Consider the following 27,696-nt stretch of genomic DNA (forward strand, 5'->3'; position numbering starts at 1 on the left):
TAATCTGATCAATCTCTGTCTCTGATCAATCTCTGTCTGATCAATCTCTGTCCTCGCCGTTGGTTCTCATTATTGATCCGTGTGCCTCCAGGTGACTATCAGGACCTATGGTAAGCTCCGACCCGTGAAGACTCCATCGGGGACCCGGTTGCTCCAGAACCGGTCCTCCCTGGTGGAGCCGATCCACATAAAGACGGAGCTGCAGAAGATCCAGAAGAGCCCTTCTCTCCTCAAACCCCCCCGATCCCCCACCAAGAGGCCGCCGGGCCGCAGAGTCCACGTCAGCAGGTCTTTATAACAGCTACTGCTAGCATGCTAACATGCTAATCTAGATCATTAGCATGTTAGCATTTAGCATTTAGCTCACCGTACAACCTCAGGGAACTGCTGCCATCAGTTGACAATGACATCACTTCCTGTCTTCCCTCCTCTCCCCACCTCCTGCAGGAGTTCATCGTACGACGGCGAGCGGTTGGTGTGTTTGGAGTGTGGAACCGACGCCTCCGACTTCTCCGCCCACTACCCGACTCACGTCCACTGTCTGCTGTGTCCCTACAGCAGCTGCTGCTCCAGAGCCTACGCTGCTCACATGATCCAGTAAGAGGACTACAGGAGGACTCGCTGTACTACAGGAGGACTCAGTGTACTACAGGAGGACTCAGTGTACTACAGGAGGACTCGCTGTACTACAGGAGGACTCGCTGTACTACAGGAGGACTCCAGGAGGACTCGCTGTACTACAGGAGGACTCAGTGTACTACAGGAGGACTCGCTGTACTACTAGGAGGACTCGCTGTACTACAGGAGGACTCGCTGTACTACAGGAGGACTCAGTGTACTACAGGAGGACTCAGTGTACTACAGGAGGACTCGCTGTACTACAGGAGGACTCGCTGTATTACAGGAGGACTCGCTGTACTACAGGAGGACTCAGGAGGACTCGCTGTACTACAGGAGGACTCGTTGTACTACAGGAGGACTCGCTGTACTACAGGAGGACTCGCTGTACTACAGGAGGACTCAGTGTACTACAGGAGGACTCGCTGTATTACAGGAGGACTCGCTGTACTACAGGAGGACTCAGTGTACTACAGGAGGACTCGCTGTATTACAGGAGGACTCAGTGTACTACAGGAGGACTCGCTGTACTACAGGAGGACTCAGGAGGACTCGCTGTACTACAGGAGGACTCGCTGTACTACAGGAGGACTCAGTGTACTACAGGAGGACTCGCTGTACTACAGGAGGACTCAGTGTACTACAGGAGGACTCAGTGTACTACAGGAGGACTCAGTGTACTACAGGAGGACTCAGTGTACTACAGGAGGAGGACTCGCTGTACTACAGGAGGACTCGGAGGTGTACTCAGTGTACTACAGGAGGACTCGCTGTACTACAGGGAGGACTCAGTGTACTACAGGAGGACTCGCTGTACTACAGGAGGACTCGCTGTACTACAGGAGGACTCAGTGTACTACAGGAGGACTCGCTGTACTACTGGAGGACTCGCTGTACTACAGGAGGACTCGCTGTACTACAGGAGGACTCAGTGTACTACAGGAGGACTCAGTGTACTACAGGAGGACTCGCTGTACTACAGGAGGACTCAGTGTACTACAGGAGGACTCGCTGTACTACAGGAGGACTCAGTGTACTACAGGAGGACTCAGTGTACTACAGGAGGACTCAGTGTACTACAGGAGGACTCAGTGTACTACAGGAGGACTCAGTGTACTACAGGAGGACTCATGGAGGACTGCTGTACTACAGGAGGACTCAGTGTACTACAGGAGGACTCAGTGTACTACAGGAGGACTCGCTGTACTACAGGAGGACTCAGTGTACTACAGGAGGACTCAGTGTACTACAGGAGGACTCAGTGTACTACAGGAGGACTCGCTGTACTACAGGAGGACTCATGTACTACAGGAGGACTCAGTGTACTACAGGAGGACTCAGTGTACTACAGGAGGACTCAGTGTACTACAGGAGGACTCAGTGTACTACAGGAGGACTCGCTGTACTACAGGAGGACTCGCTGTACTACAGGAGGACTCAGTGTACTACAGGAGGACTCGCTGTACTACAGGAGGACTCAGTGTACTACAGGAGGACTCGCTGTACTACAGGAGGACTCAGTGTACTACAGGAGGACTCGCTGTACTACAGGAGGACCCATGTACTACAGGAGGACTCGTGTACTACAGGAGGACTCAGTGTACTACAGGAGGACTCGCTGTACTACAGGAGGACTCAGTGTACTACAGGAGGATCGGACTCAGAGGACTTGTACTACAGGAGGACTCTACAAGACTCGTGTACTACGAGGAGGACTCGCTGTACTACAGGAGGACTCGCTGTACTACAGGAGGACTCGCTGTACTACAGGAGGACTCAGTGTACTACAGGAGGACCCTGTACTACAGGAGGACTCGCTGTACTACAGGAGGACTCAGTGTACTACAGGAGGACTCGCTGTACTACAGGAGGACTTCTGGAGGACTCAGTGTACTACAGGAGGACTCAGTGTACTACAGGAGGCTCAGGACTCGCTGTACTACAGGAGGACTCAGTGTACTACAGGAGGACTCGCTGTACTACAGGAGGACTCAGTGTACTACAGGAGGACTCAGTGTACTACAGGAGGACTCGCTGTACTACAGGAGGACTCAGTGTACTACAGGAGGACTCAGTGTACTACAGGAGGACTCAGTGTACTACAGGAGGACTCGCTGTACTACAGGAGGACTCTCAGGAGGACTCAGTGTACTACAGGAGGACTCAGTGTACTACAGGAGGACTCGCTGTACTACAGGAGGCTACTCAGGAGGACTCAGTGTACTACAGGAGGCTCGTACTACTGGAGGACTCAGTGTACTACAGGAGGACTCAGTGTACTACAGGAGGACTCAGTGTACTACAGGAGGACTCGCTGTACTACAGGAGGACTCGCTGTACTACAGGAGGACCGTGTACTACAGGAGGACTCAGTGTACTACAGGAGGACTCAGTGTACTACAGGAGGACTCAGTGTACTACAGGAGGACTTTGACTCTCAGTGATCAGAGGTGGAGTTATTGGTTATTAATTATTGTTGTTGTTTGTTGTTGATTTCAGTCACCACGTACCACAGTCCAAAGACAAAGTAGTTCCTCTGCACAGACGACCTCCTCCATGGTGAGAACACAATCCAACAAACAAACAAACAATAAATCTATAAGACTGTAAAAGTAGTTCTTCTTCTCCTGTCTAATAAACTGTAGCTGTTAATCTCTGCCTGTGTATAGAAACAAATGAAATATAAATGTAGAGTTTCTGTGTCAGAGGTCAGAGGTCAGTGTGTGACAGTGTGCTGCAGTGACTGTGTGTGGCCTGTAGGTGTCACTGTTATCTTTATAAACCAGAACAGGAAGTGGATCTACTGGTTCACATCTGGTCTGCAAATACTTTATAATCCTCCCTGATCCAACATGTTCAGCTGGAAGGATCTACAAAAACTTTTAGTATTGTATTGATTAGTATTGATTTGTGGTCATTTTACAACCCAGTGAGGGTTCAGTCCACCTGCAGCAATAATTAATTAATAACATTAATAATCAGATATATTGATAATATTCCAGCAGCTGATTGCGTTAATGTCAATAATGGACCTGCTGCAGTGAGCTAGTGCTGTCCTGTAGAGGCCTCCTGCAGCTGTATGTATTATTGATCTGTGTTCCTGCTGATCAGCTAATCACTGTCCTCCCTCAGTGTCTTCCTGCTGCAGTGCTCTCACTGCCACTACAGGACTCTCACTGCAGATCAGATGGCTGATCACCTGCTGATCAACCCAGAGCATTACAGCGCCACCTGTCAGACCAGGAGTAAGTCTCTCACACACACACACACACACACACACACACACACACACACACACACACACACAGAGTCTACCAGAGCACTGTATTTCTCTGATAGCTGCTGCTGGAAAATATGTATTAGCTTCCACAGTCCTCTGTGACTCATAGTGCTAACTAATGCTAGTACCTGTTGTACTGCAACCTGAGCTCAGCTACACACTGTATGTCTGACTGCAGGAACCAAACTGCCCCTCTGCTAACATACAGATGCTGTGGGAGAAATCTGGAGCTACTGTTTATGTCCAGTGTGATCAGACTCTGGGAAACTGTGTTTATTTGCTGTGTTTCCGGTAGTTTAAGGACAAACTGACTGTGGGTGGTCCATGGTAGCAGGGACATTACGGCTGTTGGGTTTTATTCCTGCCCTGTAAGACTTGTTTTGTGCAACCTGTGTTATTTTAAGGAAACATTAACTGGGACTCTAAGGACAATCTTTGTGCAGGCTGGTTGTTTTTGTGAAAGTTTGATAGTAATAATGAGATACAAGTCTTGTTTTTATTAAGATTGGACTGAGTAATAATAATGTCCATTTTATTTTGGTGAATACATTGTGCTCCTCCTTCGTCATCAAACCTTTAAAGTAAATATTCCAACGAATATCTTCAGTTCATTGTTTCAAAATATTCTCTCAGATAACAGAACCATCAGAGATACGAGCACTAACGCAGTCTGCAGATATCAGCACACTCAACTTCATGTCGAACTTTATGTCCGTTTCCTGATGCTGGGTTTGTAAACACTAACTGAGCTATTAAATCAAGAGTTAGGTGAAGGACGCCCGGAGCTTTCCACAGACCTGTTGCTCCATAGCTCTTGGCAGCGTCCGACTTCTGGCTTCAGCTGGAGCCAAAGTCAATAAACCTGACCTAACTGAAGGTTCAGAGTCTCCAATCGCTCCCTGACAGCTGGAAGTTAAGGAAATGAAGGAGTGTTGTATCTGGATCAGTGTGTTCACATGTCAGGATGTCTTTCAACATGATCCACTGCCAACTTAGAGAAGAACTGTTGAGTTAATTCATCCCTTCACCACTGACCAGGTGATCAAACTGATCATATCACACATGGGAAAGGGGAGGAGGGGGGCTCCAACGTTGGGCTAGATTTTGTTGATGGAAAAACTGGCATGGCCATTTTCACAGGAATCCCTTGACCCCTGACCTCAAGATATCTGAATAAAATTGGGTTCTATGGGAACCCACTAGTCTCCCTTTCAAAGACTCGTGGTGCCCAATACAACAATACAAACATGGCCTATGTCGGCCACTAGGCCCCGCCCCAACTTACTGAACATTGTGACGCAGTAGGATGTTTCTGCCGACATTTTTATACGTGATCATTAGTGATTGATCTTTCTAAAAATAATTACAGTGAATTACTGTTTAAGATAATAAAAGAAGTTTAATTGTCCCTTCTTTTCAGCCTACATTGAACCTGACATCCAGTTCTGCCACAATGAGGAAGGACCTTCAGAAGAGAAGGAACCAGACCAGAACAAAGACTTGTCTGATCCATCCTTGAGGTCAGCAAATTGTTGGAAACATCCAACAGAGAGTGACAGTGCTGAGTCCACCATTGTCCCATTCATGCAGAGCAGCGGGCCTCGTCACTATCTGTCCAAGAACAGTGACGCCATCGACTTCTTCAACCTGCTCTTTCCTGCATCACTCATGGAGCTAATCACCAACGAGACCAACGCCCACGTCAAGACCTGCCAGTTCCTGGGCTCCTTCTACCCAGACTGGGTCCCCGTCACAACCCACGAGATCAAAGGTTTCATAGGCCTGGTTATCCTGATGGGGATCCAGAACCTACCCGACCCATCGCACTACTGGTCCTGGAGTCACTACGACAACAGCTATACATTCTACCGAGCCATGAGCTTCAAACGCTTCAAGCAGATCGCTGCCAATATCCGGATGGGCAGCTTCACCACAGACGAGTATCGTGGCACCGGCAAGTCCAGCGACTCGCTCCACATCTTCAGGCCGATGCTAGACACCCTGGGTGAAGCAATGTGGAACACCTACCGGCCAAACTGCTGTCTTGCCATCGACAGGGCGCTGCTGCCCAGCCTGGAGGAGGAGAGCTGCAGCACTAAGGGCAACCCAAAGACCCAGCCTCAGGTGTGGCTGCTCTGTGACTCCAAGTCTGGCTACTGCCACCGTTTCTTCATCCAGGTGGGAGAGAAGGTCGGCCAGGAGCCGGGCTTCACTGTGGTACCGGAGCTGGGGAAGGGTCTGGAGGATAAACACCACCACCTTTTCCTGGCTAGTTCGCTTACGTCTGTCGCACTCATGCAGAAGCTTCTGGACCAGGGCATCTACGCCTCCAGCTCCTTTCCTCCACCCAACCCCATCCTGCCTGCAGAGCTGTGGGAGGAGGGCCAGCTGGAGAAACCCGGAGACTTCCTGCAGAGGCAGTTTGGCCCTCTGCTGGCCACCCGTTGGAGGGACACCAAGGAGATGGGCTGTTTGTCAACTAATGCAGCTCCAGGTGAACAGGACACTGTTTGGAGGAGGTCTCAGACCAAAGTGGGTGAACTAGACCCTATTGATCGCCCCATGGCATTCCGCCTCCTGCAGGAGAACATGCGAGGGGTTGACATCTGCAAGCAGCTGCTGGCCTGCAACCCACTGGGAGGAATCCCCCAGGATCGACACTGGCGCAGCCTCTTCTGGTTCCTGGTGAACCTGAGCATCGTCAATGCCTTCATCGTGCTGCGGGAGAGCCGCAAAGAGAACCCACCGGCCTGGGTACAAGACGGCCTTTTTACTCAGGTCAACTTCCGCAAACGTTTGGGCAACCAGCTTGCCAAATGTGCTCAGAAATACTTTGAGACCATTGAGATCGCCAGCTCCCGCGGGATGAGGGTAGAGGTGGCGGACGAACCAGTTAAACACAGACACAGGATGGCAAAGATCAGCCACATCTCCAAGAGGTGTAAGAACTGCAACTTGAGGAACATTCGCCGTGAGAGCGTGTTCGGCTGCTTTGTCTGTAAAGCCAACCTGTGCAAACAGCCGAGCTGCTTCTGGGAATATCACGGCCTGTCGCCTCTGAACAAAGGTCAGTATTTTATACAGTTAATTTGTTCTATAACTGAGAAATTGTTTTTTTGCTGCTTTACACAATTAAAAATACATGTTTGATGTTTTCAACAGGATCAACTAAAGTTGGATTTCTCAAGGATAGAAGGTAGGTAATAATTTCTAAATAGAATTGAACATGAGTGTTTTGAGTTATTGCTGTGATCTCTGCAATAATATTGACTCCTGTACCTTTGGTTCTCTGTAGTGGAGCAGTCGAGGTGATCGAGGTTCAGGACCACGTGGACGGGGCAATGGCCCCTGTGGAGGACTTGGACTTTTCCGACGATGAGAGACTGGATGATCTGGACGACGTTGATGAAGAAACTGAAGATAGTAAGGAAGAATTTCTCAAAGAAGATAAACGTCCAGTGTCTCAACTGCTGTCAACAACGAACGTCCGCGCCCAACCAGCAACCGTCTCGTCTGCCTCTAAAGAACGCGATGATTTCCTCACCGCCCGTCAGCTGAGGATCGCCTTGTTCGCTCTGTGTGACGGACTCCATCAAGCCTCAAGGGTCTTCTCAACTGACACGGAGCTCATCCGGACCTGGCTGAAGGAGGCCAGGAAGCGTTTGAAGCAAACTGAACAGGAACAGAAAGTCCAAGCCGACGGCGTTGACCGTATGGTGGCCTGGGTACTGTCCATGCGTGAGCAGCAGCTTCCAATTACAGAGAGCAACCTATTCCACAAAGCCTCCACGTTGAAGAAGAAGGGAGGTTTCAGTGACTCTTTCCGCATCTCCTACGACTGGGCGGTGAGCTTCATGCTGCAGCATCGGCTCGGTGTACGGAGCATTGGCAGGGAAGTCACGCTGGCTCGCGCCTTGCCACTTTCCCTGGAGGCAAAGATGAAGTCCTTCAGGAAATTTACCCAGGGGGTCATTCAGGTCAACAAGCTGTCCGAAAGCACTGTAGCTGCAATGGATGAGCTGTGTCTTTTTGTGGACTTGAGGTTAGTTCAGGACAAATCTCGCTGCTCGGAGGCCCTGGAACTCACTGGATCTTTACCTCTGGTCACTGTGTACCTGACGGTGCTGGCCGATGGCACCATGTTGCCGTCCCTGGTGCTGGCGAACAGGGAGCTGGCAGAGAAAGCCCTGCCAGCGTTCATCCTGCTGGAGGCCGGCCCAGAGAGTCTGTTAGTAGAAGAAGCCTTGGATCTCTGGAATAACAAAGTTTGGCTACAGCATGTGTCTGGTCCAACTCAGCCCAGTAAATCAATGCTGTTCTTGGACCGACACCGGGAACACTTAGGAGATTCATTCCTTACTTCCATCAGTGGATCGGGTACTCTCCCGGCTGTGATTCCCGGAGGCTGCTCCTTCCATCTTCAGCCCCTGGAGATTTGCATGAAGCCAGTTCTGCAGCGCTTCCTGCTGTCACGCTGGGCAAAGTTCACCGCTGGAAACCCGAAGGAGCTGGAGGAGCCGTCACCCCAACGGCTTCAAGCAAACGTTGCCCAGCTGCTGGTCAATTGGGTGGTCGAGGCCCTGACACACCTGAACAAACTCCCACCGCTTTGGAAGAAGTCGTTTAATGTGACGGGCCTCCTACCGTGGCAGAAAGAGGAGGGGGAGAAGACAATGAGTCAGAAACCAGAGGAGATGCAGTCGGACCTCCTCAATACCCTGACAGAGACCCTGCTGGGGGCTGAAGCTTTGGAGGCCAGTTCTCTTGAGCTTCTTGAGCTGGAAGACAAAGACAACACTGAGGAGGAACAAGAACAAGAGACGTCAGTGGAGAAACAGCAGGACAAAGAAGAAGAGAAGGGGATTAAAGAGGACAGGGAAGAGACAGGGAAAGAGATGAGGGAGGACAGAAAGGAGATGGAAGAAGAAGGAGAGGAAACAAAGGAGAGTGATGGGCTGGAGGACGCGGAAAAGGAAGGAAAAGACAAAATGAAATGTGTGGAAGACAGGGAGGAGACAGAAAGGGAGAGCAAGGAGGCAGATGAAGACAGGCAAGAGGACATTAAGAAGCTAGAGGAGGACAGTGAGGAGGAAGGAAAGGAGACACAGCAGGACAGGAAGGAAGTGAGCAAGGAGAGACGAGAGACCAGGATAGTGATAGGAGAGGAAGTCGGCGATGAGTGGAAGATAACTGTAAAGAGCAGGACTGAAAACGCCGAACCTGACGGAGAGGATGACGACAGGATGGACGAAAGCTGAAGGACAACGATAAAGGTCCCGTCACACCTGACCGAGTTGTCCCCGACAGGCACCAGAAGGGACTGGATCACCGCGGTGAGGTGGTGGAGTCGCATCGAGCTCAGACGGGGGAAGCAAGCAGCAGCGAGTCCTGCTGACTGTGACCACCTGTCGAGGCAGATTAAACATAACACATCTTTCATACCACAGGTGTGCTGGAATAAAGTGTACAACATCGGTCCCTCCAGGAAAATTATATCACTGCAGCTTTTCTCAAAGAAATTCTCCACATTTCAGGAACCCCTTGTCCCAGAGAGAATGACATTACTATAATCTAATTTCTGGGATGTTTCAGGCTGATTTCAGAGCAATATTGCGGCCAGTACGGTGAATGTTTAAGCTGGGATGAAATAGAGTTCCAGTGAGAATAAAACCTTGCTGTGATCGGTGACACTCACAGGAACAGTTGCAGTAATTTGACCAAATCTTTCACGCAGAATTCAACAGGATTAGTTAGATTTAATTCCTGCAGCTTCCTGGAGAGACTGATCTGTGATCTGCCTCAGACGTTGAAACCTGGAAGTGGAACAATGAAACTGGGAAACTGCCCTCAGAGCTGATATTTTATAGACAGTTGGAGGTTTTCACTGTAATTCAGTAGATATAGTCTCATCTAGTGGACATTAGAGGAAGTGCAGCTGCGTTGGTTGCCGCCTGTTTGAGTCCATTATCCAGAACTAGGAACAGACTTAAACTCGGATTGGGTCACTGAACTGATTTTTGAGCGAGCTTTTGTTTTTGGATTAAAATATCTGCTTAATGAACTTCAGAGACGATCATTTAGTTTGAGCTGCTTCAATGACCTCAGGATTTTTAAGGATTGTTTGCGGTCTCCGATGATCTCATTAAACTACATTCTCAAAGTACTATGTCTTCAAGTTTAGATGAAGGTCCAAGTGAAACACTTCAGACCTGCCAGTCAGCTGAGATCCCCCAGGAGGGGGGACGCAGCGTTTAACATTTAACAGCCAAATTGCAACGATTATTCTCAATTAATGTGCCCGTTATTTTCTTTATTAGTCGATTTAATGGTTGAAACAGTGAACATTGTTCAAATGTCGGCCAACAGACCAAAACCCAAACAGCTGCAGTCTGACAGGAACTGGATCTGTTGGCATTTTGAACCATTAATTGATTGAAGATATTAATGGTAGTCGTTGATAGATGTTCTTTGTCTCTCTGAACGCGCTGAAGCAGCTTCCTGTAAGTGAGTGATGGAGACGAGCTCTGATTGCTGATTGGTTGGTCTGGAGTTACTTTTTTTGTACTTTTTGTTAATCCTGTTTGCAGACAGTCATGTGACCTGAACGGACGATGAAGAGGACGAATGTTTTAATGTTTATCTGAACTGTACAGACGAATATTTTAGTTTTTGTGTCCAGCAGATAAAAGATGATGTTTGATGATCTCTGTTGTTGTCTTGGTGCTGATGTTGCTCATAAATAAAATACAAAACATCTTCATGTTTGGATCCTTTTCTTTTATCACATTAATTGTTTTGACATATTGACACAAAAATCTCCTCCAGACAGAGGAGAAATACGAGTGAGTAAGGAAGCAGCGAGGAACAAGCTGTTACAGTGGAGGAAGGACTGAAACCGAGTCAGGAAGGTTCATTGTATATTTGTTTCCAGATATTTGAGTTTATATAGTGACTTTACAGTTGGTGCTCTAGAAACAATATTTAGTCGTATTTAATCTGAGAGGTTTTAAATAAATACTGTAATGATAATAGTCTGAATTTGCAGTGTGTATTAAATACAATCCAGAAACATCACTGCACGTCTGCATACAAAACATAGTTTGAATAATATAATATATATATTTTATTATTATATATATAATGTGAACTCTGTGAATAAAAAGGAAATTCAGACGCTTAACCCTGTAACACCCCTTGTTGTAAAATTACGTTACCTTGAGCCATCCTAAAAAACTATGTTATGTTTTACCACATTTACATAGTCATTGGGTCCTATTGTTCAGTCTCACAATGCTATTGGATGGTACATTTGTTTATAAGTCCCGCCTTATGGCCATGAACTCACTCAACCTCTCAAAGTTTCCTTCGAACAACATCTCTTTGTTTCATTGGACTAGATTCATCAGATTCAAGTAAGTAAAATGTCTTTTACATTTTTTTTGGTTGTTATTACAATGTCCAGAGCATGTACATATGTAGTTATTGTGGAATAGATTCATCAAATTTCATTTAGAGCTTGTTATATATTTGTTGCAATTCTACAACACTGGGTGAGTGTGGTAGTCAAAATAGCAGGCTTGTTGCAGTGGGCCCAAACAGGTTGCATTCCCTCCACTACACCACTGCCTCTAACAGAGTATTTTCTTTATACATGGACAGTATACATTCTACCCTTGTGTTGTGTTCTGGTCAAATTTGACTGAATTAAAAGTTTTATCTCTAAAAAATGTAGTTAATTTGACCAGACTGACCTAAAATTCCATGACTTTGTCCACAAAGAGGATATCAACAGACAATTCAGTTCTGGGAAAGGTGAAAATGTTCCTGAATGTGGGGTGTGGATATAAGTGGGGGTATGCATGTTTTCCTTTTAGTATGATAATTAGAGAGCACAAAACGCAGTATTGTTATGTCAAGGCAGTATTGTTTGACTAAATGGCTGGTGATTGGGATGCATATTTCTTTTAGCATGATAAGTAGAGAGCATAACAAGCTGTCAAGGCAGTATGAAAGTATCCTATCAAGGGGAAATTCAGCAGCATCAAGCAATATATGCAAGGCAAGCCAAACCCATTGGGATTCAAAGTGTGGGTGAGAACTGGAATCTCTGGCATGATGTGTGACGTCTACCAAGGCAATGTCAACGGAAAACGAGCCAAATCTGAACTTGGATTGTCAGGTGATGTTGTGATGAAGCTTGCTTCCACACATCCAGAAGGTCAGAACTACAAAATGTATGCAGACAACTACTTCACCTGTGTTCCATTATTAGTGAAACTCCTTGATCGGGGAATTCATTACGTGGGAACAGCCAGGCAGGTGCGCCTACCCTACTGTAACCTTGAAGACGAGAAGAGCTTGAAGAAAAAGGGGAGATGAAGCTATGACGTCAGAATGGAGGGGAATATCTGTGCTGTCAAATGGTATGACAACAGGGCCGTCACACATCCTTTGCTGGACCTGAACCTGTGCAGAAGATTCAACGCTGGGACAAAGCCACCAGAACCTACATTGAAGTTGAGAGGCCTTACATTGTTGGTGCCAACAACAAGTACATGGCAGGTATGGATTTGTTGGACTCATTTACAGCCAAATATAAGTTCCCCATCAAATCCCGTTGCTGGTACATGTACATCTTCTTGCACACCATCATCCTCGCTGTGGTCAATGCCTGGCTCCTCTACAAGCGGGACTGCAAAGCTCTCAAGATGTCTAGCAAAGAGACAATGAACAGGAGACAGTTTCAGGCACAGCTAGCATCCTCTCTCATCCTGGTAAACACAACACTTCGAACCCCAAAGAGAGGACGACCATCTTTAGACAAAGGGAGCCCAGCATCACAGACAGTGACATCAGAAAGCCCTCTGAATGCTCAGAAGAGACCATCCAAGAGATGTGCACACCTTACATTGGATGTATGCAAGGACCTAGTTGCACATTTCCCAGTGAAGACAGGGAGGGACGCTGCAGACACTGCAATACAGGATACACCAACACGCAATGCAGCAAGTGTGATGTTCGCCTTTGCTTTTCAGAGGACAAGAACTGTTTTTGGGACTTTCACTAACAATGAAAGTCAGTCATGAAAAGAAAAAAAGGAATGAAGAAGTTGCTAGAAAAAGCTAGAGTTTTATCCTGTTTAATAGTTTTTTTAATAAATGACTTCATAAAAATATGACTAATGTGATTATTATTAATGTTATATACCTTTATGGGGCTAAGTAAGCAATCAACCCTGCAAATGAACCCTTCAATTCAATTCAGTTAAATTTTATTTGTATAGCACCAATTCATAACAGAAGTTATCTCAGGACACTTTTCAAATAGAGCAGGTCTAGACCGAACTCTTTAACATTAATTACAGAGACCCAACAGTACCACCATAAGCAAGACCTTGGAGACAAAAACTGCCTGTTAAAAGGCAGAAACCTAGGACAGATCCTCCGGCTCTAGGTGGGTGGTCGTCTGCCTCGACCAGTTGGGGTGAGAGAGGGAGAGAGAGAGAGAGAGAGACAGACAGACAGACAGGTGCACAGCAACAACAGTATTGGCAATGGCAATCTAGCAGGACCATGGCAGGAGGCTCCACCAGGATCGACAAGAACCTGCGAGACGAGAAAGCACAAGCACCTTAGTTGTTCTGAATTGTTGTTCAGACAACGTGAGTACAAATACAGAAATTCTGCTCCCAACTAAGCCCAATGTTGCAATATTACAACATTTCTCTATAAACTTACATAAACATTTTTTTAAAATTTCTGCATCAAAGGCCTCCTACAACAACATCTGACAGGTAAAATAATTTTTTTTAAAGGTTTTTCTATATTTGGGTCTTACAGGGTTAAAGTGTCAAATGAACAACTGAATCTTAATATTCGTTTAGTTTTTCCCTCACAGGACTTTCTAGGAAATGTTTTACGGGATCAGATTGCTGAAAACAGACGCGAGAGGTCTTCAGTTGGTCGATGTCATTTATTCTTCTAGTGGTGTGCAGTGTAACTCAGTCCCCTGCAGGAGAGAAAGGTTCCAGTGAGGATATTAAGATTGCAGCTTCCTGGAGGAACTGATCAGTAAACACACATTTATTTAGATTTCTTATTATTTATGAAGGGAAGGTGAAAGGTGAGCAGCACCTGGAACCAGTGAATGAACAAAACCAGTTAATAATATTATACAATTAAATACATATAACAAACATAAAGAAGTAAATAAACCAATAAAACACACACTGATATCTTTGTACTTTGTCTAATGAAATGTTGTTAAACTTCAGTCAGAGATCCATAAAGAATTTGTCTGATTTTAAAACACTCTGATCTTTATGTTTGAACCTCTGGGCTTCACAGCATTTACAAGCAGATTGATTGGTGGTGTCTAAGCCACCGCCCCTCTCCTCTGATTGGCTGTGCTCTGATATGAAAGGACTTAAACTCCACCCTCCCAGTTTTGTTCACACTGGTCCTGGTCCGAGAGTCCAGACTGTGAGAGCAGGACCTGCAGGATCTGATCAGACCAGGAGCTCAGTCAGCCATGGGTGAGCTGGTTTCTCTTCATCCTATCTGTCTGTCTGTCTGTCTGTCTCTCACTGTCTGACTCAGCTGCTTAAATAGCCTGTTTTTCTCATGAGGTCTGGTTGGAGCTGCAGCTCTCAGGCAGGTCGACCTTTGTTCTGCTGCAGTCTCACTTAAGGCGGTAAACTAAAGGTGCAGTCCGTGAAATAAAAACAGTTCATACAAAAGAACTTAGAAAGGTTAAACTATTTCACTCTGACTGGAAGAAACAAAATTAATTCCAGTTTTCAGACTTGTCTATAAGATGTTTTACATGTTTTTTAGGAAACGTTGAAAAGATGAATCTTTATTAATCAGCAGCAAAATAAGAATGAAACAGGATTCAATTCAATTCAATTCAATTCAATTTTATTTGTATAGCGCCAATTCAGGATAATAAATATAAACAAGACAATATTAATTGATCATGATTTGAACATATAAATCTTGTTATCTGATGATTTTATGTTTGTTTTAATTAAATCAGTTATTAAAGTTCATTAATTTCAACGAATCCAAGAGAAACGATAGACACGAGAGACTCTATCGTCTATCAAAATTATTATATGTAATAAACTTTATTTATACTGAACCTTTCAGAATAAAGCTGCTTTACACAACAAATAAATATTAAAACATTCCAGGAGAAACAGAAAAAAACAATAAAATAAGTGAAATGAAATAAATAAATAAAATGTAAGAATATTATACTATGAAATCAAATATTTTAAGAGGCTGTAAAAACTTCAGGTTACCTCATTTAAACTTTAAAACAAATAAAAATGTTGCTGTGACGTCTATAAAAGAGGATTTTCAACCAATAATTGATGGTCAGAATAGTTATTGATTCATTTTCTACAAACTGAAGAGCTGAAAGGTGAAAAACAGCGACCTGTTCCTTTAAATGGCTGTCAGTGTGTGTGTGTGTGTGTGTGTGTGAGTGTGTGTGCATGTGTGCGTGTGTGTGTGTGTGTGTGTGTGTGTGTTATATAACTGGAGGTTACATTCGTTCACACGAACCGTCTGTTTTAAAACCTGCAGCTTTAACTCAGATTAAAGTTAGTGTGACTTAAAACGGTGAATAAAAGCTGCTTCATGGAGAATCTTTTTCTTTCCGTTACTTACAGTGCTCAATGTAATCATGTTAACAATTAAAGTTAAGTTCAAATAACTTTTAGTGGTTTCCTGTTAAACCAGGTAGAGAAACTATAAATAAATAATCAACTGATAAGCTGATCGTCTGTTATCAGAGAATAATGAGAGTGACATTAAAGCTGCTTCATGATTACATATTTGTGGTCAAAAATGTTCTTATGAAGAACTACAGTAGCTGTAGTCAGCTCAATATTACTACATACAGATTATATATGTGTAAATACAGATTATATATGTGTAAATACAGATTATATAAGTGCAAATACAGATTATATAAGTGTACATACAGATTATATAAATGCAAATACAGATTATATAAGTGTACATATAGATTATATATGTGTAAATACAGATTATATAAGTGCAAATACAGATTATATAAGTGTACATACAGATTATATAAATGCAAATACAGATTATATAAGTGTACATACAGATTATATAAGTGTACATACAGATTATATATGTGTACATACAGATTATATAAGTGCAAATACAGATTATATAAGTGTACATACAGATTATATAAATGCAAATACAGATTATATAAGTGTACATACAGATTATATAAGTGTACATACAGATTATATATGTGTACACACAGTACACAGATTAAAGGAACCTGAGTGGAAGCTTATAAATGATTTACTGACAGTTTAATATATTAATAAACGGTCACTGATACTCTTTAATAATCTACACTCGCTCTATAAACTCTCTAAGGTCCAGATGAAGTCTTATCCAGTAAAACAATCAGAGCACTGGTTCCACCTGTGGTGGGCGGAGCCTGCAGGTGATACCACAGAGTACAAGTATACATTCATACATACAAAGTACACTGTAACAAAATAACTTTACTACATTTTTTAGTTTTAAGTCAATCTCTGAAGTTTTGAAATAAACTACTAAGGATGAAATTTACTTTTCTTCTTTAGAAATCTTTAAGTCTTACAAACAAAAATTGTTTGTAGCAGCCAAACTGACCTACAAAACTCTCCTGCTATGTATAAAACAAATACTCCCATGTAGCTCTGAAGAACTGTTTCCCAGAATGAATCACTCTGACCTCTGTGACGTGTCCTGCAGTAATAAGTCTCGGGGTGTTTTTATGACCTTTGACATGTTGTGTTTTCAGGATGTGGACTGGGATACCACAAACCACCTGACACCATTAAGGGTCTGTCTGTCGGTCTGTCTGTCTGTCTGTCTGGCTGTATATATCAGGGTTGAGCGAGTACTCGGCAGAAACAAGTATCCAGTACAGATAATGTTGTTTTCTGTCGATATCTGTACTCGTAAATATACCAACTGTTAGGAAAAATCTTGTCCTGTAAATAATTCTCTTACTCTTGTGATAAATAACATTTCTCTAAACTTAATTTTGTAAATAGTTTTCCAATAAATATAACAACTTCTGATCAACCCGTATCAATCTTAAATTAACAACTTCCTGATGGCCCATTTCAGGTTTAAGCTCCGCCCACGTCCAGTCTGAGTCCGAATATGGATCCACTTACAGATAGTTTTATCGGTTGAACAGATACTTGCTCATCCTGACTATGTACAGTATTTGTATGCATGTATGTGTATTTATAGATGTATGTAGATGTGGTATAGATATATAATCTCTCCAGCATCACGGGTCTACACCTTCAGTTGGATATGCAGAAAACCTCCAAAGGATCCTGATCAGCTGTTGAACCACCTCAGCTGGCTCTCCTCTGATCTCCTTCCCCTCTCGCTAAGGCTGAACCTTCTTGTATCCTCCTTTCTGTCACTACCCAGAGGCCACAGACGAGAGCTGGTTCGTGGATCAGCTGGTAAAGTGAAAGCCTTACCTTCTGACTCAGCTCCCTCTGGACCACAAAGGTCCCCCACAAGGCCCACATCACCAATCTGACTGTTTGTCCCAGGCTCTATTTTACCATCTCTGGTGAACAAGACCCGACATACTTGAACTGGCAGGAACTCCCAAAAAGGAGGGAGCAGTCCACCGTTTTCTGCCTTCAGACTTGGAGGTGCTGACTCTCTTCCTGACTGCTTCACACTCCACTGCAAACCTCCCCAGTGCGTACTGGTGGTCACAGACTGATGAAACCAACAGAACCACATCATCTGCAAAGAGTAGAGAAGCAATTCTGTGGTCCTCAGTAAGACCCTCTCCTTAACACTGCTGCACCTTGAACCCTTGTCCCTGAAAATCACAAAAAGAATCTGTGGCCAGAAACAATCCTGGTGAAGCCCAACACCCTCATGGCACCTGGTGGGTGAGGGGTTCGGGCACAAATGTTTGGATTAATGAAGACTCCTCTCATGGGACAACCCTGCAAGGATGAAGACAGAGGTTCACTGTTTCACAACCAGAACAGAAACTGTATTGATCATCATGGATTTGAGATGATAGCACTCTGGAATAAAGACAGTAAGGCTGAACAGTGTGATCCCCCTGTCCATTACCCCACCCTCCTGGTCTGCCATCCTGCAGGTGCTGTCCCTGATCTCCATGCAAGGACTCCCACACCCAGGTTTTTGCTGCAACCCCTCTAGCTTCCTACTTTGATGATTCTCTGACTTTGCTTCTATTGCCATCATCAGGGCGACATTTGAATGTGTCCAGTACTTTTGTTAATGACCAGATACCTGCAGAACTACAGACATTCCCATCAGCCTCTGCTGCACTTTGTGTTTACTGCTGACTAGCTAATGTTAGCATGCTAACAGATGGTGAACATGGTAAACCTGCTAAACATCAGGATGCTAGCACTGTCACTGTGAGCATGTTAGCATACTGATGTTAGCATGTAGTGCAGAGCACCACTGTGTGTAGAACATGCTTCACGCTTCATGTTGTGTTGTTGTTGCAGAGAGATTTGTTTTCATGATGGAGTGTAAACAACTTCATTAAAGGTGTGTGTAATTGGGATATCTGATGATAGAAATCATTAATAAAACACTCCCAGGGTGTAAAAAACAAACACCCTGCTGTGTATGAAACAAACACCCTGCTGTGTATAAAACAAACACCCTGCTGTGTATGAAACAAACACCCTGCTGTGTATAAAACAAACACTCTCGTGTATAATACTCTCCTGTAGGAGCTCTGTTTCCCAGAATGCATCAGTCTGATAAACAGGAACAGTATGTGTGGGTTTAAATTGTTGGAAGGAACTCATCCAGCAGCTCTTTCAGCAGTGAACTGGGAGACACCCTGTAACGCTCCAGGATTAAACACTGACCTCTGACCTCTGTGGCGTCTCCTGCAGTAATAACAGCATCAGTTCGGTCTCATTACATTTCCAATGTTCTGTTTTCTCAGCCTCAGCCAACTGTTCAGGATGTGGACCAGGATACCACAGTCCACTGGATGCTATGAAGGGTGAGTATGTATATATATTTATATACGTAGAGAGAGAGAGAGAGGTATCATCATGTGTGTCCTCGCCACAGGTGTAGTCACAGTGGTTCCACTTCCACTCCAATGTGTACAATTAGTGGCATCTGGCTGTGTAGTTTCAGACTCACTTGCTCCCTCCCCCTTTCCAAGCGTGAGGGAGAAACTACGGTGGCTGCAAAACTTACAAAAAACACAAAGGCCCCGTCTAAATCCAGTGTTTGGTTTGTAAGGCACATAACCCTCTCCATCCCTAAAGCAGCAATAGTTTTAGTTGTTTTTCTTGTTGAAGGTCGTCGGGAGGAGATCGTCTACCTGCCCTGCATCTACCGTAACACTGACATCCTTAAACCCGACTACCTCGCCACTGTTGACATCGACCCCAAATCCTCCACCTACTGCCAGGTAGAACGAGTCATCCAATCCCCTGCTGGCTCCTACAGACAAACTTTCTATTTTGCTCCAACTTATTGTCTTGCATCTTTACATCTAAATGAGTCAGTGATCAGTGAAGCTCGTTGATGTGTAGCGTTGGTTCATTTCTTGTCTTTGTTCTCTTGTCAGCTCTCTCCTCCTGCTGGATTCTCTGATGTCTCGCTTTCATTTCCTCTTCTGCTTCTTCTCCCTTCAGGTTTTTGTTTTTTCTCAGTATCAAACCTGTAGGATCTGTTTTACTGTCTTTCTTGTAATGTCTAAATAAATAAAATGCATATATTCCTCTCATTGGACCTGTTGTGACCCCTGACCTCTGCCGTTGCAGGTCATCCACCGGCTGCCCATGCCGAACCTTCGCGACGAGCTGCATCACTCTGGCTGGAACGCCTGCAGCAGCTGCTTTGGCGACGCCTCCAAGAAGAGAAACCGTCTGATTCTACCGGCGCTCATCTCCTCTAGAATCTATGTGGTTGATGTCGGGACGAACCCCAGAGCTCCTCAGATCCACAAGGTACCAACAGCACGCCACAGCTCATTGACACTACTCTGCCAAGGAAACAGGGTGGCCTGGCTCCAGTAAGTTGTCTGATTACTTTTTGAAGAAAGAAACTTAATGATTTACTTACTAATTTAATACCAAACCAACCCAGGTTTCTACAAAATATAGCCTTTGGTTAGTGTAGCACACAACTTCTTTCTGATATGAAAACATTCACCTAACAACTAATTTGAAGGTTGCTGCCTGTTTCTCTGATGGATCTTCTCTCAATGGAAGCAGTTTTATTCAGTCTAAACAAGAGTGACTGAAGGAAAGCTCCAACTCCACTTCCTGTGTTTGTACAGCAGAGAGAGAAATCTTGGCTGCTGGCTTTAACCAAAGCTGGATGAAAGCCGGTAAAAGTGCCCAGGGCCCCTTGCAGATCAGGGGCCCAGAAAGCTCCAGGTTGAAAATGTCTTTGGTAATATTCACTATTCATCCTGAAGTCCTGACGTAAAGAGTGCTTGCATGGGTTTAACTTGTGAAAACAGTAGCTGTTCAACTTCAGAGAAATACATTTCTTCAGGTCTTCTGTGGGAGAGAGCAGAGAACTAGTGAAAAAACAAGGTCTGCTGTTCTGAGGAGGAGGAGGAGGAGGAGGAGGAGGATGAAGGTTCATCCTGAGTTCAGACAGGATGACAAACACTCTAACAGCTGTTCCTTAAAAAGCTTAAAATGTTTGAAAGACGTCTGACTTATTGGGGATGTGGGAAATGAAAAATGTTGGCTTCAGTAAGTCTGATAAATAATCCGAATGCAAACATGTCTGGCAGTCTGCTGAGTCACTGTGTAATCATTAAACAGTCAGTGCTCCTCAGAGACTTTAATAAACCACCAAAGACGAGAGGTGAAACTGGAGGGATACTGGTTGTGTCCTGTAGTGCAAACTGGGATAGTTTTCCCAGTGTGAAGCAGAAGAATGTGAGTGAGCACCTCCCAGTCTCCGTTCATGGTACTCTGCTGGAAAATGGTGGGGAGTAAGTCACTGCTCCAAGTGAAGGAGTTAAAGTATCCCAGGGTTCATGGATCATCTCTGTTCCAGTCCTCAGCTGAGGATCTGGTCTCTGGGAATTGGCCGAAAGATCGAGATGATGGATCCAAGCAGCTGAAGTTAGTTTCCATGGTCGGATGTTTTTTGGAAGAGGAGGTCGACAACTCAGTGGAGTGCTAAACCCCAAAATCCAGTGAACATATTTAAAAACCTCAGGGAGGGTAGCAGCTCTCAGTTTTCAAGTCAAGGAGGACAAAACCTCACATTTGATTCACAATTGACTCACATCACAAAAGAAAACAGCTTAACTTGTATAGTAGTATACAGGTCCAATTCAGCAATATAGAGAAGGACAAACTATCTGAACCTGTATTTCCTGGAAAGACCTAAGGCTTCTAGGTTCTGATACCACCAAGACTCTAGGCACCATCACAGGTTTCTGTAGTCACTAAAACAGGGATCAAGGTGCCAATCATTGTCTGAAATGCCACCTCTGGTGAGCATGCATCAAAACATTAAAATAAACCCCAAATTTCTGTTTTTGGACCTCAGTATTTCTAGAAATAAAATCAGTGCTGGTGAGGTACTCCTCAGCATAACTGCATCTCTGTGTAAGCACAGCTAGTTTAAACCTAACAAGCACTGAAAATGTCCTTGTAAAAATTATAAAAAAGGGCAAAAGAATTAGGGTTTAGCTGAATCAGGGCAGTAGCACCTTTTTTCGTCTAATTCAGGAACTGGTGCCGGTCCCAGTCACTCCAACTCCAGCCACTATTATCGGGTTCTAGGTTCTACACCCAGTCAAACTCCAGTCAGTACCACACAGTTCTCAATTCTCAGTTCTCAGTTCTACTCCAGTAAGACTCCAGGCAAGGTATGCAACAGAAGATGGATGGATGGATGTTTTTATCTATAGAACTACATTTTGAAAAGTGTCATATAAGATTTACTGAGTCGTGGTTATGTTTGGTTGTTGTGTCTTCAGATAGTGGAGCCTATCGATCTGTACTGGAAGTGTGGTCTGGCGAATCCTCACACCTCCCACTGTCTGGGCAGCGGTCAGATCATGATCAGCTGTATGGGAGACCCGTGCGGCAATGGGAAAGGTGGGACAACCAGGGGACTGTTTCAAAAAGGTTTATTAGAAACACCCAAAAGTAAAGGAATATCATCGAAATATGTAAAATCCTCTTCTTATCCAGACTTAAACAGGCCCCTCTGCTGATTGTTGTTGTAGCGTCTTCTAGTGGACAGTTTCAATGTTTCTCCTGCTGTCATCCTCCCAGGTGGTTTTGTCCTGCTGGATGGTGAGACGTTCGAGGTGGTCGGTAACTGGGAGCACCCGGGTGAAGCGGTGCCCTTTGGATATGACTTCTGGTACCAACCTCGGCACAATGTGATGATCAGCAGTGAATGGGGTGCACCTAAATCTCTGGTTGATGGTTTTAATCCAGCCCATGTCAAAGAAGGTGAGTCAAGAGGAAACATTTCAATCTTTCTTTCCTCTATTTTGTCGTTCTGATGTCAAAGAAATGTAATCTGCATACAGTTAATCCAAACCCTCTGGGATCCCAGTAAGACTTAAGTCAGTACCACAGAGTTCTTGTTTCCAGTAAATCTCTAGTCAGTAACACGGGCCATTAGTGTCTGATCCCAGTAAGACTCCAGTCCCTGCAACTGGGTTCTAGGTTCCTATCCCAGTAAGATTTCAGTCCGAAACGTAGAGTTCTTTGATATGATCCCAGTAAGACTTCAGTCACTGGAATTGGGTTCTAGGTAGGCACTATCCAGCCAGTGCTACAATTGTAGGTTCACTCCAGGCTATCCATTAACTGAGACCAGATTTGATGAAAGTAAAAATCTCTTAACACATGGTTCTGCACATGTTAAGAACAACGTCAAGCTCCCGGTTGCACCGCTGGCCCAAAATCAAAAGTTCATTGTTATTTGTGTCCTAGGTCACTACGGCAGCTCCCTCCACATCTGGGACTGGACCACCCACAGGAGGCTGCAGACACTCGATCTGGGTGAGGAGGGTGCAATTCCCCTGGAGGTCCGATTTCTGCATGACCCCGATGCCACCGAGGGCTACGTGGGATGTGCTCTGCAGGGAACAGTCTTCAGATTCTACAAAACACCAGTCAGTACCACAAGGTTCTAGATTCCAATCTTTCTAGTTCTGGTTCTGGTTGATTGGTGATCAGTTCAGCAATGGCCAATATTTCCTTGTGTTACTCTCATGAGTAACAGCAGTAAACAACTAACCTGTGAGTAACATTCACTTTATGTTTGATGTGAACTCATCATCTGCTGTTTTTGTGTGTTTTCAGAAAGGAGACTGGGCTGCAGAGAAGGTGATCAGTGTTCCCAGTAAGAAGGTAGAGGGGTGGGCGCTGCCTGAGATGCCTGGTGAGTCTGTCTGTCTGTCTGTCTGTCTGTCTGTCTGGTTTCCTGTCTGACTGGTTCCCTGTCTGTCTGTCCAGGTCTGATCACTGACATCCTGATCTCACTGGACGACCGTTTTCTTTACTTCAGTAACTGGCTGCATGGTGACGTCAGACAGTATGACATCACAGACAGGAGGAACCCGCGATTGGTCGGCCAGGTCTGAATGTTGTCACACCTTTCCAAGGACGAACAGGTGAGCGCTCACAGCAAGACAGCTAACCCGTCTGTCTCTCCCAGGTGTTTTTAGGAGGAAGTATCATCCGTGACGGTCCGGTCAAAGTCCTGGAAGACCCCGAGAACCAGCCGCAGCCCCCCCCACGCATCATCAAGGTACAACAGACAGGAAGTAGTGAGCTTGTCTGTCTGTCCAACATCCTGTCTTCCATTCCCTAATGGGGCTGATTATTTATTTATTGATCTCCGCCTGTCTGTCTCCACCTGTCTGTCTCTCAGGGGAAGCGTATCCCTGGAGGTCCTCAGATGTTACAGTTGAGTTTAGACGGACGGAGACTTTATCTGACGACGTCTCTCTACAGCGCCTGGGACAAACAGTTCTACCCCGACATGATCAAGTCAGTACTCACAGTACTGCAATACTGCTGCAATACTACTAGCCAAGAGTGATGCGAGGCAGGGGCATCCAGCTAGCTAACTGTAGCTAAGCTAAGCTGGGGTTGTCCGGCTGGCTGTGTCTTGGCTGCGTGGTGTGGGTCTGGTGTTGGTTTCTTCGTGGTGTTGGCTGATGGGTGATCTGTAAACGGCGAGCTAGTTGGTAGCATGAAGCTAACGGTCCAAATAAAATATAGGAACATTGCAGATAGTAACGTTATTCTAAATATGATTGTCAGTTATTTTACAGCGTTCAGTGTTTGTCACTGTTGGCCGATGCCCAGGATGATGCAACAGGATGCTGACTGCAGTTCACTGAACGGCAACTGGTGGCGCTATTAGCTACAGTTTAATGAACATTACATAGAGAAGCTTTACAGAGCAAAAGTCTGCAACCTTTAATTCTAAATCAAGTATACTGATTGATTGATTTTACCCAATGTCACAAGCCGTTTAGTCTAAAAATGTCCAACTAAAACAGAACAAAAGGCTTCAGGGCTGTCCACATACCTTTGGCCATCTGTTGACTGTATATTGTGTGTCTATCTGTGCAGGGAGGGTTCAGTGATGATGCAGATGGATGTGGACACTGTTAACGGAGGTCTTTCTGTGAATGAGGACTTCCTGGTGGATTTCGGTAAAGAACCCGATGGTCCGGTTCTCGCCCACGAGCTCAGATATCCTGGAGGAGACTGTACGTCCGACATCTGGCTGTGAAACTTTTGACCTTCATCAGACCTAACTAATCTAACAAACTTGTTTGTTTATCTAATTATCTGGCTGTGATCAGCTCACTGTTTCTGTTGTTCCTGTCACAGACGGATGCAGAGAAACTAATCAATGCTTTTTTTACTTATAGGCTCGATTACCGCAACTCTTTATTATCAGGTTGCCCCAATCAGACTCCCACTACTGACATAGCAGATGAAAGTAGAATAAAATGGATGAAATGGGAGAATAAAGACTGATGAACAAACTAAAAGTCAAATTATTGTAATTATGTGTCATATAAGTGTGATCTGCCTTCAGGTAACAAACTGACCAATCAGCTATCAGCCTGAGACTCATAGGTACATTGTTATTTCAGACCTGCTGTAACCCATCAGTCAGGTTTCTGCCTCCTGCAGGTCAAACTGTCAACTCACAATGTTTAAATAAAGTTCCATTTAATCGGCCGTCTGTGTAATACTTTCACCTGCAGATTCTAAACTTACATTTTTGATTTAAAGTTCATTTTTTATTAGGTCATCAAAATGAGAAACTTTCTTGAAATATTGACTTTCATTCATTTCCACTATCATTATATTGATGATCTTTTGTGTCACTTTACTGAAAATTGGCTTTTATAAAAATGAGACGCTGCATTCTTCAAATATGAAATAAATAAACTAAGAACTCTGTCCACTGATGAAGACTCTCAGATGTGACTGAAAGCCCTGGAAAAAGTCCAAAGTCAAAGCTAACATCATCGCAAAGCTACAATATATTGTAATAATGTGTTAGCTAACATTAGCTTGTTGCTAACATGGACAAGCTGCTAGCTAGTGTCATGAACTGGCTCTAAGTTCAGACAAAACAAGAAAGACCACACATATAATTAGGGTTTTTCAACAAAATAAATGTATTCAGACTAATATTAAACTATACACTAAGTATAACAATATGTGCATCAGTGTAGTCAGTAGCGTAGTGAGTGTGTGGATATGGGCTAGGTGAGGTGAAGGCAAAAATGTTATAAACAACACATCTAGGTAAACCCAAACAGACCAAAAACCTGCTGGTTGGGAGGAGGTTTAGGTTGTTTAGCTCTCTATATATTCAAGCAATCAGGAGCTCATCCTCCAGCCACACCTGAGTGGGAGGGGTCACCACAGTGGTAAACGTAGCAAAGGAATGAAACTGGGTCACTGGATGGTGAAAGAACAAATACTAGGGATGGCAGTTGAGAGGTGTGATCTTAAATTGATGGAAATTTCCATGAAATAGAAAGGAGAGGCCAAACGACTCCGAGCTAAATAAGGCGGTGGCAAATCTGACAGCTTGTGATTAAATTTGAGAAGATAATACCTTCTGGGGTGAGAATGTGCTGCATTCATTACAAGGTGAGAGAGTTCAGGAGCTTTAAACACAACAGAGTAACGGTGAGCACTGTGCTGCCTCTGAGCTGCAAAGGAGGACCAATAGGGTCCCATGAAAACCTGTATTTAGCACCCCAGGGTCCAGACCTTCAGAGACTGGCACCCACAGCAAGACAACAAGAGGACTGAGGATCTAAGGTTGTGTTCTGGTTCATAAAGAGTTAAAAATAGAACCCAGGCTAAGATCTTTCTGTGATCTAAAGGTAATCAATAGGATCTTAAAATCAGTTCTCAATCTTACTGGTAACCAGTGCAGATGTAAAACTAGGTGATATTTTGTGTCTGAACCAGTGTCTGAGTGAGGCAGGTGTACAGGGAGTTACTGTTGTGTAGACGGGATGAAATAAAAGCATAAATTACTTTCTGTGGATCAGTATGAGGTAAACGTGAGTTGTAGGAAGCAGGACGGCACAACTCTTTACCTGCTCCAGTTCACGTCACTGTCACACTGTGGTACTGTTGGGTCTCTGTAAATAATGTTATAAGGAGTTCGGTCTAGACCTGCTCTATTTAGAGGTGTCCTGAGATAACTTATGTTATGAATTGGTAAAATACAAATAAAATTGAATTGAATTGAATTGAAATTGAATTGTCATATAACACTACATCTTGTTGTAAGGGTAGAACTGCGCGTTGTCAGCGTAGATATAAAAGAAATGTTCTGCCTACGAATTATATGAAGAAAATGTATAGCTTTCATGTTTAAAGTTGTTATTTGCCCTACATGCACCTTTCTCCCACCTGCCCCCCTCACCTGAGCTTCCCCGCCCAATTTCAACACCTGGATTTCATTACCGCCATCAGTCACTCATTCATAATCCGGCCCAGATCCACCTACCTTCTGCCAGATTGTATAGTGTTCCCTGCCTGTCTGATCCTGCCCGCCTAATCCCCTGCCTGACTACCGGTGTGAATTGATTTCTGCCTACTTCCTTTGGTTCTGTCTACCTGTCGGATTGTTGACCCCTGCCTGGTGTTTGGATTCTGGACAATCAGCTTTCTTGCCGACTTCAGAGTCCTGCTTTTTGGTTCTGTTGTTTTGAGTCGTTACAGTCTTGACAGAAAGATGAACCAGCCGCTTCAGATCCAGGGCAGTAAGCCGCCACAAGCCGCAGACATCCAGCATCACAAGGCTCGACTCACCTTCGCCACCAGGCATAGATTGTCACCCACCAGGACTGGAGTCTGGATGATCTCCGCTGAGCCAGGGATCGGTCAGCCTTTCCTCTACCAGCTCCAACCAGTCAGAGAGATCCAGGAGGCTTTCATCATTATCACGAGGAGAGCCAGAGAGGGAACCACTGACTGTGAGGCAATCCACAATCTTCTCTCGAGTCTAGTTGTTCTCCGCACTTAAAGTGTTCGATAGTGTTACGTTAGGGACGAAGGAGAGTGGCGGACATCACCTTACAGTGCCTTCAATCACAACCTTTCAGCCATCAGGAGCCGTGGTTTGAACCACCAACCTCCTGAGACACAGCAGCCCTGAGCCAACTTCTGCTGTACTCTGGTGGCTCTATGGTTAGCACTGTCGCAGCAAGAA

At 44.6% G+C, this 27,696-nt stretch overlaps 1 protein-coding gene and 1 long non-coding RNA gene across 5 annotated transcripts; both read left to right on the forward strand.

The window, feature by feature from the left end:
* The first annotated feature begins 1,772 nt into the window (after positions 1-1,772).
* Positions 1,773-2,965, forward strand: LOC127351540 (uncharacterized). 3 transcript variants are annotated; one of them, XR_007880909.1, is made up of 3 exons: positions 1,773-1,920; positions 1,960-2,179; positions 2,894-2,965. It is a non-coding gene; the product is annotated as an uncharacterized LOC127351540 (long non-coding RNA). The 3 variants fall into 3 exon arrangements; XR_007880908.1 differs by having other exon boundaries at positions 1,980-2,179; XR_007880910.1 differs by having other exon boundaries at positions 2,000-2,179.
* An 11,361-nt stretch (positions 2,966-14,326) lies between these two features.
* Positions 14,327-25,190, forward strand: selenbp1 (selenium binding protein 1). 2 transcript variants are annotated; one of them, XM_051379076.1, is made up of 13 exons: positions 14,383-14,432; positions 16,739-16,780; positions 18,920-18,979; positions 19,287-19,399; positions 19,755-19,940; positions 21,944-22,064; positions 22,245-22,427; positions 22,917-23,098; positions 23,289-23,367; positions 23,442-23,563; positions 23,644-23,736; positions 23,860-23,978; positions 24,570-25,190. In XM_051379076.1, the coding sequence occupies exons 1-13, from the start codon at positions 14,429-14,431 to the stop codon at positions 24,730-24,732; spliced, it is 1,467 nt and encodes a 488-aa protein (XP_051235036.1). In that variant the 5' UTR covers positions 14,383-14,428; the 3' UTR covers positions 24,733-25,190. The 2 variants fall into 2 exon arrangements, with proteins under 2 accessions (XP_051235045.1, XP_051235036.1); XM_051379085.1 differs by lacking the exon at positions 16,739-16,780 and having other exon boundaries at positions 14,327-14,432.
* Positions 25,191-27,696: the final 2,506 nt, after the last annotated feature.

Source organism: Dicentrarchus labrax, unplaced genomic scaffold (genome assembly GCF_905237075.1).
Source record: "Dicentrarchus labrax unplaced genomic scaffold, dlabrax2021, whole genome shotgun sequence".
NCBI lineage: Eukaryota > Metazoa > Chordata > Actinopteri > Moronidae > Dicentrarchus > Dicentrarchus labrax.

Bases quoted from the DNA above. Each gene is read 5' to 3' on its own strand.
- selenbp1 (XM_051379076.1), top strand. The intron at 18,980-19,286 runs GTGAGTATGTAT...TTCTTGTTGAAG, and splicing joins TCCACTGGATGCTATGAAGG to GTCGTCGGGAGGAGATCGTC. The intron at 23,368-23,441 runs GTGAGTCTGTCT...CTGTCTGTCCAG, and splicing joins GGCGCTGCCTGAGATGCCTG to GTCTGATCACTGACATCCTG.